General features: G+C 35.8%; 1 protein-coding gene and 1 long non-coding RNA gene across 3 annotated transcripts in view; one reads left to right on the plus strand and one right to left on the minus strand.

Moving 5' to 3' along the window:
- The window catches only part of ATRNL1 (attractin like 1), a 784731-nt gene that overhangs the window by 360194 nt on the left and 408956 nt on the right, over window positions 1-15581 (plus strand). For both annotated transcript variants that reach the window (XM_045439061.1, XM_045439062.1), the window contains exon 25: window positions 2603-2664. In XM_045439061.1, the coding sequence (XP_045295017.1) occupies window positions 2603-2664 (62 nt within the window). The remainder of the gene's footprint in view (window positions 1-2602; window positions 2665-15581) is intronic.
- LOC123577113 lies at window positions 6042-6944 on the minus strand. The gene is made up of 2 exons (XR_006701718.1): window positions 6443-6944; window positions 6042-6160 (listed from the first exon to the last, which is right to left on the minus strand). It is a non-coding gene; the product is annotated as an uncharacterized LOC123577113 (long non-coding RNA).

Genomic DNA, 15581 nt, shown 5'->3' on the forward strand with positions numbered 1-15581 from the left:
TTAGGGTCTCTCTTGCTTCTGCTTTTAAGGCAGTTTGTATTTCAGATACACTTTCTGACACAGACCTCCGCCATCAATTTTTTATCCCATCATTATGCTCCTCATTGTGAAAGGTAGTAGAGTGTTGTCTGTAACAAAAGTTGGTCAGGGTCTTTACTTCAGTACTTTACTTCATGTTCAAGCATTACACTGTCACCTAATTTGTGAAGAAATGCAGCTATTGTTTTGGCATATTGGAAAATGTGTTAATTTGGCAAGTCTAGGTGTCTCATCACCCTGCTAGTGGAATCCCAGATTATCCTCTACAGACAAGCTGGAGTCAAAATATTACTCATATTTCTTGTGAAAGCTTTTTCTTCTTTTATATTAATAGGTATAGGTAGATAATATAGTTGAAGTTTTGAAATGTTTTAGTGCTTTAGTTCATGATTATAACTTGTAGGTCCTTCCTTTAACTCCTGCTTTATTTAGTCAGACATTCTTTGGGAAAATGTAGAATATTGTAGATATTTTCATGTGTATTAGTGTTTTGTTTACTTGTCTTAAAAATATTTTTGTTCCAAGGTACTTGATAATGCAGGCACAGAAAGGGCAAGATCTGTTCCCAACTTACTCTTACGGACAGTCACCTGGGAAGAAAATTCATTTGTAATTTTTCCATTAAAAAAATATTTTTTCTTAAATTTTTTAAGACATTTTCACCTATAACCAATCTCCTACAGCAATTATCTTTCCTCAGTCTCTGTATAAGTGCTTTGTAATTCTTCAAATGCTTAGAAGTTTTTTGGAAATGAATGCCACTATATTTAAAACATCTTGTATACACCACAAATTTAACCATCTTCTCAACTGACTATACTTCTTTATTTTATATAAGAAATACTGATACTCCTTATTTAGATTGCCATTTAAATTCCTTGGTGTTATTTCTTTGTACTGAAAGCTGGATAATTGTAAGGCTCATCTCTTTTGTATTCCTTTACCTGATGGATTATATCTTCCTCTGCCTTTTGTCCAATGTCTAAAATTTATTTTCAAAAACTTTGTATAGTTTTCTAGTTGTTTAAGGAAGTAGAGATATCCCTTTTACTCCATTTTTACTGGAAGTGAAAATTCACTGCCATGGTTTTGAATGATTTTCATAAAAGATTATTAAAGGAAAAAGAGATTTCAGTACCTTGATGGTTTAGATTCAGCTGTCTTGGAAAATTCATTTATGTTGACCATCTCTTCTATACACGATGTAAAAGTATAATAATATTTATTATACCTGCTACGTAGCAGATATTATGGCAAGAATTTTATTTTTATTAATTCAGTTAATCTTTCCTCTAGCACTATGAAGTAGGTACTTTTATTTTGACCTTTCACATATGGGACAGCTGAGACACAAATAAGTTAGTTTTCCAAAATATTTACACCTAGTAAGTGGAAAGGTAGATTTCAAAATCAGAAATTCTCCATTTAGATACTGCATTATTGACTAATACACTATACAGTACTTCCTGAGTATTGTGTTACAGTATAATCTATGTTAGCAGAAATGTAGAACAACTTTAGTTTATTGGCTAGTTTCACCTCTCAAAATTCATTTCTTTCTTTTTTTTCTTTTTTTTTATGTTTACTTGTTTAAGAGAGACAGAGACAGTGCAAGCAGGGGGTGAGCAGAGAGACAGGGAGAATCCCAAGCAGGTTCTGCACTGTCAGCACAGAGCCCGACTCCAGGCTTGAAGTCACGAAACTATGAGATCATGACCTGAGCCAAAATCAAGAGTCAGAAGCTTAACTGACTAAGCCACCCAGGCACCCCTCAAAATTCATTTCTTAGTAACATGAAATTATAAAATGAAGTGACATATATTATTTTCTGAGTAGAATATGACAAAATAGTTGTATGCACACATATAGCTTGTCTTGACAAAAATATATGGGAGGGGGGCGCCTGGGTGACTCAGTGGCTTAAGTACCCGACTCGATTTTGGCTCCGGTCACGATCTCACTGTGTGTGAGCTTAAGCCCCATGTCAGGTTCTGTGCTGAGAACATGGAGCCTGCTTAGGATTTTCTTTCTCCCTCTCTCTCTGCTCCTCCCCTACATGCTGTCTCTCAAAATAAATAAACTTAAAATATATATGTGTGTGTCTTTGTATGTATATATACATATAAATATATACATAAAGATAAATTCTCCATATCCTTAACAGAGTGGAAATTTATTTTTTTGGCTTATAACCAATTATTACCTGTACTGATACAAACTGTGATCATTATTAAATGTAGAAACTCATTTACATGTTTTAGTTATGCACATTTAATGTCAGAATTGCACATGAAACTTAGCATACATTCTTGAAGTAATTTCATAATAGTTTTCTAAAATCATTTAATGTAATAGCCTATGTAAAGGCCATCATTGTCGGTTGTTGACTTTATTAGATGTTCTAGATGAAGTTTTGATTTCAGCCTATATGATTTATAGTATAATGATACAAATCTTTTGACGATTTAAAAATACTATATTTACAAATGCCATGAAACTCACCACAGATATTGGAGAACAACATAGATTAAGTTTCAAACTTTCTTTTATTTTGATCTTGCAGATTGCATTCTCACAACACAACACAATCATGGATCTTGTGCAGTTTTTTGTCACCTTCTTCAGGTAATTTGCTTTTACTGACTTCAAATTTATTAAACCTGTATTCTGATAATGTTCTATCAACCTGTTTGGTAACTTATCAAGTCTTTAACCTTAAAACATCAATGCTGTGTCTTGAATAGCTTCATATACTTAAATATATAACAGAGCAGAAGAACCATACTTGAAATGTACTTTTCATTATTATTATTATTATCATTATTATTCATTCAGATTATTTTGCTGTTGGACTATATAATTGCTAATGGAATCAGTGGAAAGAAGATAACTTTGTGTTCCTGTCACATAAGTAATTAAAGCCTACTTTAATTAATGAAATTAGCAGCATAGTCACCATATTGATTAGGTACATCTCCTACTGTTAATTCAATTATTTGTCAGGTAATTATCATATGTGCTTAGCAATGTGCTAAAAATCTGTAGAGAGTACATTTTCTTTCCTCAATGAGCTTCTAATCTGGAAATACTAAATACAACTTTGAATAGAGCATCATCCCTAAAATATTAATTATTTAGATATTAACAGTAAGTTCATAAAAACGTTTCCATGATTAAACAAGTTTGGAAAATACGGCTCTTAGTTTGTAACTGACATTGCTTCTACTGATATTGCAAGAATTTTTTTTCCTTAGAGATTTTAATGTGCTAATTTGCTACGTATCTTTCTAAAAAGAAGGTAGAGCTTGTAGCACTTCATAAAATGTGAAAACTCTTTTTGGGGACCATCTATTATTAATTCCATGGGATGTAAATAAAGAAACCTTGGATTGGGAGAAAAATTGAGTCAGTGATAGGATATCTGTGTTATGGCATCTTAGATCATCTGGAGAGGAAGGGTATTGCTTTTGTTAATATGATTATTATATGTACAGGTTGTGCTGGTGTGCTGGGTCCTTCATGCAAATTAGACAATTTTGGCAGACATAGTCCTACATCATGACATACAACTTTACCGAGTGCAGTATGAATTTTGACTCTACTCACCAAGTTGGCTGGACTGCCTTATGCAGTGAAACCTGTACAACCAGATCCTTGATATGGTTGATATGCTAAGCACTTTCTTAAATGCCAGAGTAACCATTATTGGTTATCTTGTCCAGACACCCCTCCAATACTTAAATTCCTAAAGCCTTTCCCATAGGGAAGGGCCGGATAATAAATATTTCAGGATTTGTGGGCTGTACTGTCTCTGTTGCATGGATGCAAACATTCTGCTACAGTACTAAATTGACATAGCCAATAAGGAAACAAATGGGAGTGGCTCTGTTCCAATAAACCTTTATTACAAAAGCAGCTGGTGGGCTGAATTCTGCCTGCGGACATAATTTGCCCAACCCCTCATCCAGCTTATGCCCAAATGCCTTTAATGACGAAAATGCATCATCTCCTGAGATAACATTTTCTATCTTCAGATAACTAATTGTCCTTTGTAATTGAGATGAAATCTGTCTCCTCATAATACCACTTCTCATTCATCCATACGGTCCAACACATAGCAAGTCTAATCTCTCTTCTGCATTTATAGCCCTTCAGTTTTCTAAACTCTTTTTTCCAATTTACGTATTCCCTATGTATCCAGTTCTGTTGTCAAAACCTTTGCTACATCGGTCACTTTGCCCTGAAAACAATCACGTTTGTCTATGTCCCTTTAAAAGTTGTAATTTCCAGAATTTAACAGTGTAAACATATTTATCACTAATATGTGTGCCTACTTAAAATTTTCCCCTTAAAAAATGAAATAAGAAAATGTCTTAAATATATTTAATGTTTTATGACTTTGTATTTCTGAGTATAAAAGGATTTTAGGGCTATTAACTAAGTTACAGTGTGTTTTGGGAAAGTATTAGAAGTTATAATCAAACAAGCATTATTTACTGCATCAAAATAAAACTTTTTCCATGCAGAAGGGTGTGAATACAAATATACAGAAAAGTACAGCTCTGTATAAAAATTCACAAAGTTGAATATATATGTAAATTATTTAAGTGTTTAGGGTTTTATTTTAAGCTTTTGAATTTGTATGCATATTTAAGTTCAATAGCCTTTTTATTAAGTAAAATAAGGCTAGTGTTAATGTGTACCATGTCTTAGAGATGATCCTATTTATTATGTTGTCATCATGGGCAAAGTGAAATAAAATATTCTAACTGTTGTGTGAGATAAAATATACTTGATGTGTTTTTTTGTCATTTAAATTTCTTTCAGTAGTGAAATGTAAATTAGTTTTAAAATCTTATTGTTAAGAAAAAACATGGACAGAATATTTTAAAGGTTTTTTTTTTGTTTGTTTGTTTTGTTTTTTTTAAATAAAGCCACTGCTAAATTTTAAAAGAGAGCTTTCAACAGGTCAGCATTTCTGGACAATCTTCAATCAGGCCGCTGTTATTGCTATTGCTGTTTCTAACTGAGTTACTGAAATAGCAGAGGTGAATGTGCCAGCTTTTCATTTCAGCCATGATTCTATGAAGGCCAGTTCTCAAACTCTGTCAGTTTTTACCTTTATGTTAGGCATAGTTCTGATGGTAAGTATAATTGGGCAAGTACTAGGGAGATCATTTATAGGCATAGCCTGGCTCTGATCTTAGCTTTCTATACTATCATAAGTAGGTCTTAGTTAGTAGGTGGAAATCTCAGTCCTTTCTTATATAGAATTAAAGGATTTTGTTGTTGTGAGAGTCTGTAGTATAACATAGTGAAGGATTAGAAAACTGAAAGGCATTATTTTAAGAATAAATGTTTTTTTCTGGTATGTGAAAGGGAAAAGTAAGTCTTTGTGAATCTGAAAAGTCTAAATTATTTATTGTAAAAGAAGTTAAGCCTGGTAAATTCAATGGAGATGTAGTAGGCCCCTGTACCATTTAGATATACTGATATACTGATATACCGATATACTGCCCCGTACCATTTAGAATTTTAATGGTGTTGCGTATTTTCACTATCCCACTGGGATGATATAATGCTATTGATTTACCATCTTAACCAGATGGAGGATAGTTTTAAAGGTTGCCACTCAGTCTTTCCCACTCTGATAGATACTACCCCCCAGACCAGGGACACAATGTAGAGGTTACTCTCACCTACGTTCTAATTATATATTTTAAAACTGAGGAAATTATTGCTGGGTGGATCCATAGACACAGTTGGCCCACTGTGAGCCAGAAGTTAGCCAGAATTTATTACATGACCCCTAAAGACACCCCAAATCTAACAAGGGGCCATCATGACATTTTAGTCCTTGAGTATCTAGAGTATCATCTCTCAACCTATGTCTGATAGTAATCAAAATATCTGTTTATTCCTTGTGAATTATATATGTAACCATGTATATATGCCTGTATTTAATTGTATACCCAAATATACACAAATAGATCATACAAAGGTCCCTTTGAGGATCATTTTATACACTTTTCAAGATGTTTCAAGATGTCCTTTCTTCTATGGACCCAGCCACCTCTTCTCTCCATGGGGTTCTGGATTTGTAAATTAGCTCATCTGGAAACTTAGCAGAGGGTCATGATTTTTCTATTGGGGCAACAATTCTTAGCCTGTTGTTTCTTCATTCTTACTTAAAATAAAACTAAATGTTAAATAGCACCAGTGTTGGCTGTCCACCTAGTTTTCCCCTGAGGATACCATACATTCTTAATCATCTTCCCAGCTCTTTGTGGGCTAATCCCCTTGGCTGCTCCAACAGACTTATTGACCATTATGGTAATTGTGGGCCATGGATTCCCTGACACCTGGTACCTTTTACTTTGGGTCCCCATTACTTAATGCCTACCCCAAGACTGCCTCTCCTGATGTCAGCTCTAGTCTGTAGAAGAAAGCCACCACTGAACTTCTTAGTGAAGCAGATGCTCCCTCATCATCATATTCCTTCTGTAATAGCCTTGGTGAGTGATGTGCCCTATGGAACACAGTCTACTAGTAGTTCTTACATAATATATCCATTCTAGAACATTTCCTCTGTCAACTTCTTTGTTCCTTTCTCTTCCATCTGCTTGGGCAACTCAGGTGTTTCCATTACACTTTCAATTGGCCATTGTTTTTTCCAGGCTTCTAAGAGTCACTCCATCCTCAAGAGTCCTCAGTGGGGTATTATATCTCCTGTGGTCCTGAGAATATATCCCAAAATTCATGAATTCTTGCTTGTCCAGTCTTACCTGCCATCTCTCTTGATTAGACACCACCAAAATCAAGTTCCCATCACGCTCCCCTCATTCCTGCCAGTACATTCTAGGTTATTCTTATAGCTCTTTCAAGTGTATAATACCTTCCCTTTCTTATCAGGCCAATGTGTATTATGCTGTCATTATACTCTAGTTATCTGTATGGCAAGCAGGAGAGGAGGTGATGGCAGCTTGGTAGGGATGTGGTTATTGTCTCTGTTACCAGGGAAGGGAGTTGTAGAACAACAGAAGTTTCCTTAGAAGCCCTCATTTAGATATATCATTCTAAATATTCCTATCCCATATTTTAAGGGCTAGGTTTTCCCAACCATGGCCCTTGTCTTTGCATGGGATAACTGTTCTGGCTGAACATTCGATCATCTCTGGGGCTCTGCAACTCTAACAACCAGATCATTATCCTGCTGATCATCCATATTGGCTTTTCCAATGTCAAAGAAGAGGGCTTCATTTAAAGCTATAAAAGAAACTCTCTAGCTTTTATATTTAGTTACTAATATTTGTTAATGGCCTTCAGTCTCTCATTATCACACTGCACGTATTAATACAACATAGCAGCAATCAGCCAACCCACACTCTTTTGAAGATGTTTCCCTACATCCCCACTGGTGAAAGCTTTAGCAATGGAAGCATTCTTTCAACCACCCTACTAACATTGATGATGTTCTTTTAGCCTGCCAAGGAAGGAGGGAGACAGTTCCAAATCCCCTTTTTACCTCCTGATTACCCAGATAAATCTTCAGAGAAGCAGACCCAAGATGGGATTAAATATACAGTAAATGCATTAGGGGAAACTCCTGCAGAGGAAAGAGCAGGGGAGAAGGTGACGGATCTTCTAGACCACAATGCTGAACTGACCTTTGTGAAGTGGAACAGGAAGAAAAGGTAGTTGAGTGAAAGAGCCTGAGATTTCAGTGCACTCTGCAAGCCAAATCACTCATCAGAGGAGTTCTGCATCTCCCAGTATCAGCCTTTGACTAAGGATGGTGGGGGCCTTTGATTAATTGTGCTCTTTGTAGTCAGGGATCAGTGAGGCACATTTTAATAGTTGGCACAATAGATTTGTCTGTTACTTGAAGGTTTGGTAGAACTGCCCTGTAAAACCATATGAATTTTGATAAGGTTTTTAAATTTGTTTTTGTATGCTTTGAATTTTTGTGGGTAGATTTTGCAGTTTCTCATGAAATTTCATTAGTATTTACATCTCAGGTTTTCTATTTTTTCTTGATGTAGTTGATAATTTTGTTTAAGGAAATTGTCCACTTTATTTTCAGAATTTATTGGCATATATTTTCCTATATTAATATTCCAGAACTTATGTTAGAATTATGTCTCCCTTTTCATTGTGAATTTTGCCTCATTTTACATTTCTTTTTTTTCTTGATAAGCCATTAAGAACTTTGACAGTGTTGGAGTCCTTTTAAAAACCACATTTCATGCCTTCGTTCCATGTTTTATTGTTTTCTAATTCTTTATTTTCATTGTTTTCTGCTTATGTTTCTTCTACTTTTATGAAGTTGCTGTATTATTTTTCCAAATTTTTGATTTAAACATGTAATCAAGCTTATTAATTTCTAGTTATATGGTTCTAATATATGCATTTAGGTGTACCACTTTTTAAAAATATTCTGTTTCAGCTGCATTCCATGGAGTTTAATATATAGCACTTTTATTAACTGTAATTCAAAGTATTTTCTAATTTCTTTTATGATTTCCACATGAATTATTTAGAAGTCTGTCTTTGAATTTCCAAATGTGTAGGATTTTTTCAGTGTGTCTTTTTTTACTGGTTTTTCTTCAGTCAGTGAAAGACCTTTATGATACTTCTGTATTTCTTCAATTTTTTTCTGTTGTCAAAGATACGATCAACATTTGTAAATGTTCCACCTGCTTGATAATAATGGAGTTTTTCAGATCATTGGAGTCAGTATATTATAGATACCCATTAGAATAAAACTTAGTATTTTTTCCCATATGTTCTTTTTCAATGTTCATGTTCCATCTACATATTATTAAGTGAGATTTAGTGCTGTTTCACTCTGTTACTTGTACATATTTGTCAACTTTGTCTTCATATTTTTTTCGTTTTAATATTATGGTTTTAGGGGCAGACAATCTAGAATTATTAATTTTTTCTTATGAATTATTGTTTTTCTCTCAATTTTTTTATTAGGATAAAATACACATAAAATTTGCCATCTTAACCATTTTTAAGTGAACAGTTTAGTGATAATAAGTACATTCATATTATTATGCAGCTATCACCATTTTCCATCTCCAGAACTATTTTTATCTTACAAAACTGAAACTCTATGCCATTAAATAATAATTTCCCATCTCCTTCCCTTCAACCCCTGACAGTTACCATTTAGCCTTCTGTCTCTGTGATTTTTGACTACTCCGGTACATTTTATAAGTGGTATCATGTAGTATTTATCTTTTTGTTACTGGTTTATTTCTCTTAGCATTATGTTCTCAAGATTCATCCCTATTGTAACAACTATCAGAATTTCCTTCCTTTACAAGGCTGAATAATATTCCATTGTATGTATATACCATTCATCTGTTGATGGACACTTGAGCTGTTTCTGTCTTTTAGCTATTGTGAATAATGCTGCTATGATCATGAGTGTACAAACATGTACTCAAGACCTTGCTTTCTGTTCCTTTCTGTTTTTAATTTTTTGAGGAACCTTCCTCCCGTTTTCCACAGCAGTTGTACCATTTTAAAATCTTACCAACAGTGCACAGGGGTTCCAATTTTTCTGTATTCTTACCAGTACTTATAATTTTTCATGTTCGTTTTTGATGGTAGCCATCCTAATGTGTGTGAGGTAGTATCTTATTGCAGTTTTTATTTGCATCTCCCTAATGATTAGTAATGTTTAGCATGCTTTTGTGTGCTTGCCAGTTGTATATCTTCTTTGTAAAAAAATGTCTGTTCAAATCTTTTGCCCATTTTTGAATCAGGTTCTTTGTTTTGTTTATTTTGTTGCTGTTGTTTGTTTGAATGGTGGGAGCTCTTTATACATTCTGGATATCAATCTCTGATAATTAATCAGATACATGATTTTCAATCATTTCCTTCCACTATGTATCTTGCTTTCCACTCTATTGATAGTTTCTGTTGGTGAATAGAAGTTTTTATTATGAAGTCCATTTTGTCTATTTTTTCTATTGTTGCCTATGTCTTTGGTGTCATATCCAATCATTGCCAAACCAATGTCTTACAGCTTTTGTCCTATATTTTCTTCTAAGAGTTTTATAGTTTTAGCTATTGTGTTCAGGTCATTGATCCATTTTGCATTCATTTTTTTTTGTGTGTGTGTGGTATTAGGTAAGGGTCTAACTAGTCTTTTGCATTTGATTTCAGTGCAGTTTTCTCAGCATTATTTGTTGAAAAGATGGTCCCATCTTCATAGAATGGTCTTTGCGCTCTTGTCACAAGAGTATTTTATCTGATATGTGGAGGTTTATTTCTGAGCTTTTTATTGTATTCCATTGGCCTATATGTCTATGTTTATGCCGGTGCCACACTGGTTTGATTATTATAGTTTTGTTGTAAGTTTTGAAGTCAAGAAGTATGACTCCTCCAACTTTGTTCTTTTTTCAAGATTTTTTTTTCTTTTTGTCTATTTTTTTCTTTGCTATCTATGATCCTTGAGGTTCCATATGAATTTTAGGATGAATTTTTCATTTCTGAAAAAAAAAGTTGTTGGGATTTTGATAGGGATTGTATGGTATGTGTAGATTGCTTTGGATAGTGTCAACATCTTGAAGGTATTGAGTCTTCAAATCCATGAATGTGAAATGTCTTTCCATTTACTTGTCTTCAATATATTTTCAGCAATATTTTGTAGTTTTTATTGTACAAGTCTTTCACTTCCTTGATTAATTCCCAAGTATTTTATCCTTTTTGATGCTATTGTAAATGGAGGTGTTTAGTTAATTTCTTTTCAGAAATTAGTGTATAGAACTTCAGCACATTTTTATTTTGACTTTGTGTCCTGCTACTTTGCTGCATTTGTTTATTAATTCTAAGTTTTTTGTGTTTGTGGAACTTTTAGGGTTTCCTACATATAAGGTCCTATTATTTGCAAACATATAATTTTACTTCTTCTTTTCCAATTTGGGTGCCTTTTATTTCTTTTTCTTGTCAATTGCTCTATCCACTACCACATTGAATAGAAGTGGCAGAAGCAGGTATCTTCTTCCTGATTTTAGAGGAAAAGCTTTTAATCTTTCACCACTAAGTATGATTTAGAAGCTGCAGCAAATTATCCAGAAGACCTAGCTAAGATAGGTAACAAAGATGGCTACACTAAACAACAGATTTTCGGTGTAGATGAAACAGCCTTAGATTGGTAGAAGATGCCATCTAGGACTTTCATAGCTGGAAAGAATAAGTTAATCAATGCCTGGCTTCAAAGATTCAAAGGACAGGCTGACTCTCTTGTTAAGGCTAATGTAGCTAGTGACTTTAAGTTGAAGGCTGTAAATATCCATCTTTTTTTAAGTCTCCCACTGATTTCTACTGTAAAACCTGGATAAAATCTAGGGGCAGCTATTTGATAATTCTGAAAAGTAAGTATCAGCAGGAAGATCAGAGAAGACCAGAATTGAAAGTGCCCCTGAACTGTTTGGGAATTTACTGTTACTTTCCCTTGGTATCCCCTGATTTGAAACTAAATGCAGGCTGAAAACTCAGAGTGACTACTGAGATCTAGACAAGAAACATTCTGGAAATACCCCCTAGTTCTGAGTTATGGTGTAGAAAAGGAAACTCTTTTAAGTTTATTTATTTATTTTGAGAGGGGGGTGTGGAGGGCCAGAGAGAGAGGGAGAAAGAGGATCCCAAGCAGGCTCTGTGCTGTCAGCCCCAACGTGGGCTCAAACCCAAGAACTGTGAGATCATGACCTGAAGCAAAGTCAAACGAGTCCAATGTTTAACCAACTGAATCACCCAGATGCCCCTGCAAAGGAGACTCTTAAAGCTCAGAGTGAGTAGTGGAGAACCCCCTTCCATTTTTTCCTCTTTGTCCTTAATTCACTCACCCCCGATCCCAAGCAGCCTTGCAGGAGTAACATTGGCTGCAGCAAAAATGGCTAGGAATGAGAAGCTGGAAGAGCCAAATCTCAGAGGGAGAGGAATCTTCCTTAATATAAGGTAGAGTTGTGGTTACAAGAGGGCCAAGACAAACGCCATTGCTTTTTCCTTTTCTCTGTCCTCCTAGCACAGAATGTGGCACCATCACAGAACTGGGCAGTTTCTGAGCAGAGGATAAAAAGTGGAGCCCAGGGAACCAGGAAGGATCTGGGAAATAACAGAAAGAAAAAAAAGCCATCCCCTAAGTTGTTTATGAATTTCTGGGACTTATGAGGCTATGATTCTAATTAGCATACCAAAGAATCTGAGACTGAGCTGGTGGTTAGAACTGGGTTTAGGCCCCAGACTGAACCTGAAGGACAGACTCAAACAGCCCTGAAAATGCTTCTGAGCTTCCAGTGCATTGTAACCACAGCCTACAGATGGGCTGAAACAAAGTATTGTTATAGGGAGTATCAACATTCCCAGTAGAATACAAACTCAGCGAGTAGAGAGGGCTGTGACAGAAGTGGACCATTCTTAAGTTTTGTTAGCAAGTCAAGGAATGCCAATGTTTATTGCTCAACCTAATTTTCATCAGGGAATACAAATTAAAACCACAGTATAATTCTACTTCCCATATACCTATTACAGTGGCTGAAACAAACAAATAAACAAAGAAACAAGAAAACAAAGCAAAGCAAAAACAAGAACCAAATGTTGGGGAGGGTGCTGGCACTCTCCACACTTTTGATAGGCTAGGAACTGGGGCAACAACTGAAAACAAGCTGACACTGCACCCTGAAGTGGACTCCATTCCATCAAAAGGCATGCAAAAATAGCCAAAACAGTGTGTTTTAAACAGCCAAAACCTGAGAATATCTCAAATACCCAAAAATAATGGAATGGAGAATATAGCCATATAAAGGAAAAAATACGGGGTAACAGAAAAAAAACCAAACTAATCCTACAAGAACAATATAGATGTCACTCCAAACAATAGTGTTGAACAAAGGAAGCCAGAAACAAAAGAACAAAGACTGTAGGATTTCATTTGTATGAAGTTCAGAAATAGGTAGAACCAAACTACGGTGTTAAAAATCAGCATGAGAGCTATCTTTGAGGGGGAAGGAATGGGTAAATTACTATTGTTTTATTGGGATGTTGGTTACATGGGTATATTACCTTTGTGATAATTCACTGAGCTGTGTGCTTGTGATATTTCTGTGTATGCTATGTTCTAGAAAACTAGAACTGATGGTCTAGAAAAGTTTTTTTTAAGAGGAGCATTTCCTACTTTTAAAATATTAAGGAAATCTTATAATTAAAACATTTACCCTAACCACATGATTTCATTAAGGTGTGCTTTAAATAAAAATTGGGTGTAGAAAAGAGCATTTGTATACATTGACCATTAATCAATTTCTGTTGTAAGTTTGGGAGATTAAGGTATTATCCAGGTAGATCATTTGTAACAGGAGGAGTTAACCAGGAGGACCTTCCTTATGAGATGTTGTTTCTCCCTACCTTATGTAAACTATTTCAAGGAAGGATTTATCAAAGACGCTCTGTAAATTTGTAAATCTGTTAGCAGTTTGGAGGGAGTTCATTTGGGTATTTTCCTATGAATTTTACATAAATGGTATCTGAAGTATATCTTATGGATTATTTCTCAGCCTTCATTTAACTCCTTCCATATGGGTATACAGCAATGAACTTTTTTGAGTGGGATTGATCCCTCACTAGCTTCACAGGTGGCCTAAAGCCAGTTAGTGCCTAGCTTCAATAGGCATGTGATAGGTGAAGAGTAGCCATGTGTAATGAATGGTATGTAATGGGAGTCCTGGAATTCCTGCATCCGTTTGTGTTCCTAAGAGGGAAACGGGCCTGAGGCCAGAGCTGATGCACAGTAGAGTGTATAGTTCGGAGAATCAGAGAGCAATGTAGCCAGCGTGCCGATCAGTCCAAACCTGGCAGTTATTTTTTTCCTTCTGACCTTGAGGAGTGTCTTAGTCGGCTTGGCTGCCGTACCACAGACAGAGTGGCTTTCACACCAGAAATTTATAAATCCTACAGTCCTGCTGGCTGGGAAGTCCAAGATTTGAGTGCGAGTATTGTTGGTTTCCGATGTGAGAATTCTTGGTTTGCAGACAGCTGCGTTCTTGCCGTGCGTTCACATCACTTTTCCTCAATGCAAGGAGATGGAGAGAAAATGCCAGCTCTCTGGGGTCTCTTTTTATAAGGACACTAATTCTGTTGGTCAGGATTCCTCCCTTATGACCTCATTTAACCTCAGTTACAACCCAAAGTCCCTATTTTCAAATATAATCACTTTCAGGTTTAGGGTTTCAACATATGAATTTTGGAGGAATACAATTCATCCGTTATATTCTGCCTGTGGCCTCCCACAATCATGTCCATTTTGCATGTGAAATACATCCCCTCCATCCCAACAATCTCAAAAGCCTTAACTCATTCCTACATCAGCTCTAAAGTTTTAAAGTCTGAAGCCTCATGTAAATACCATCTATATCAGATATGGATGAGATTTAGGATACAATTCATCCTGAGGCAATATTTTCTCTACCTGTGAACCAGTAAAACCAGACAATTTATATGATTCCAAAATACCATGGTTGGGTCGGCATTCTCAATTCTTAAGGGAGATATCTGAAGAAGAAAGGGGGAACTGGTCCCAAGCAAGTCTAAAACCTAGCAAGGCAAATTCCACCAAATGTTAAAGATTTGAGAATAATCCTCTTTGGTTCAGTGCCCTTCGTCCAGATACACTGGGGTGGCAGTGTCACCACACAGCTCTACGGAGTGGCCCTGCCTTCTTAGCATTGTGAGGTGGCCCTGCCCCTGCAGCACTGTGCTGCAGCTTTATCCCCCTTTATCCCTAGATGGTGGCATCTTGGTCCCCACAGAGGTCCCACCCTTGAAAATTAAGGAACAACCAACCAGTCTTGCCCTGATGATCTCTTACTTAACTTTAGGATCACTCCCTTTTCTTAAAGGGTAAAGCACATTCCCAACTGAATAAATATCTCCATGGTCCCAATCTGTAGAATCCAAGAAGCCTGACACCCTTCTTTCATTCCCTTTTGTTTTCTCTACCCCCTTTAGTTCACACTCACAGTGTCTCTGCTGGTAAAATCTCATCTCTATTCCTGGTTCTGCTGAGATGGCTGATTAAGTCCCTGAATCATACCCATGATCTCTTTTTTATAAATGGTTGCTCAGCTACACCCTTTAATGTTATCTTCAGAACATGATTTTTTCAGATTTTGCAATATGGTTTAAGATGAGAATTTTCCAAACCTCCAAGTTCTTGTTCCTTTTTTTCTAGACAGTTCCTTCTCCAACTCATCTCTCTTCTTGCATTTAGCTATAAGCCATGAGGAGATCCAAAGCTCTGTCTTCAATACTCTGCTTAGAAGTATTCTCTGCTAACAGCCAGTTTTATAGCTTGTAAATTCTACCTTCCACAAAACACTGGAACACAATTCAGCTAAGTTCTTTGCCATTTTATAACAAGGATGGCCTTTCCTCCAGTTCCTATTAACATGTTGCTTATTTCTATCTGAGACTTTACCAGAATGGTCTTTAACATCTGTATGTATGTATATCAACATTCTGTTTGTGAT

The sequence above is a fragment of the Leopardus geoffroyi genome, chromosome D2 (genome assembly GCF_018350155.1).
Source record: "Leopardus geoffroyi isolate Oge1 chromosome D2, O.geoffroyi_Oge1_pat1.0, whole genome shotgun sequence".
NCBI lineage: Eukaryota > Metazoa > Chordata > Mammalia > Carnivora > Felidae > Leopardus > Leopardus geoffroyi.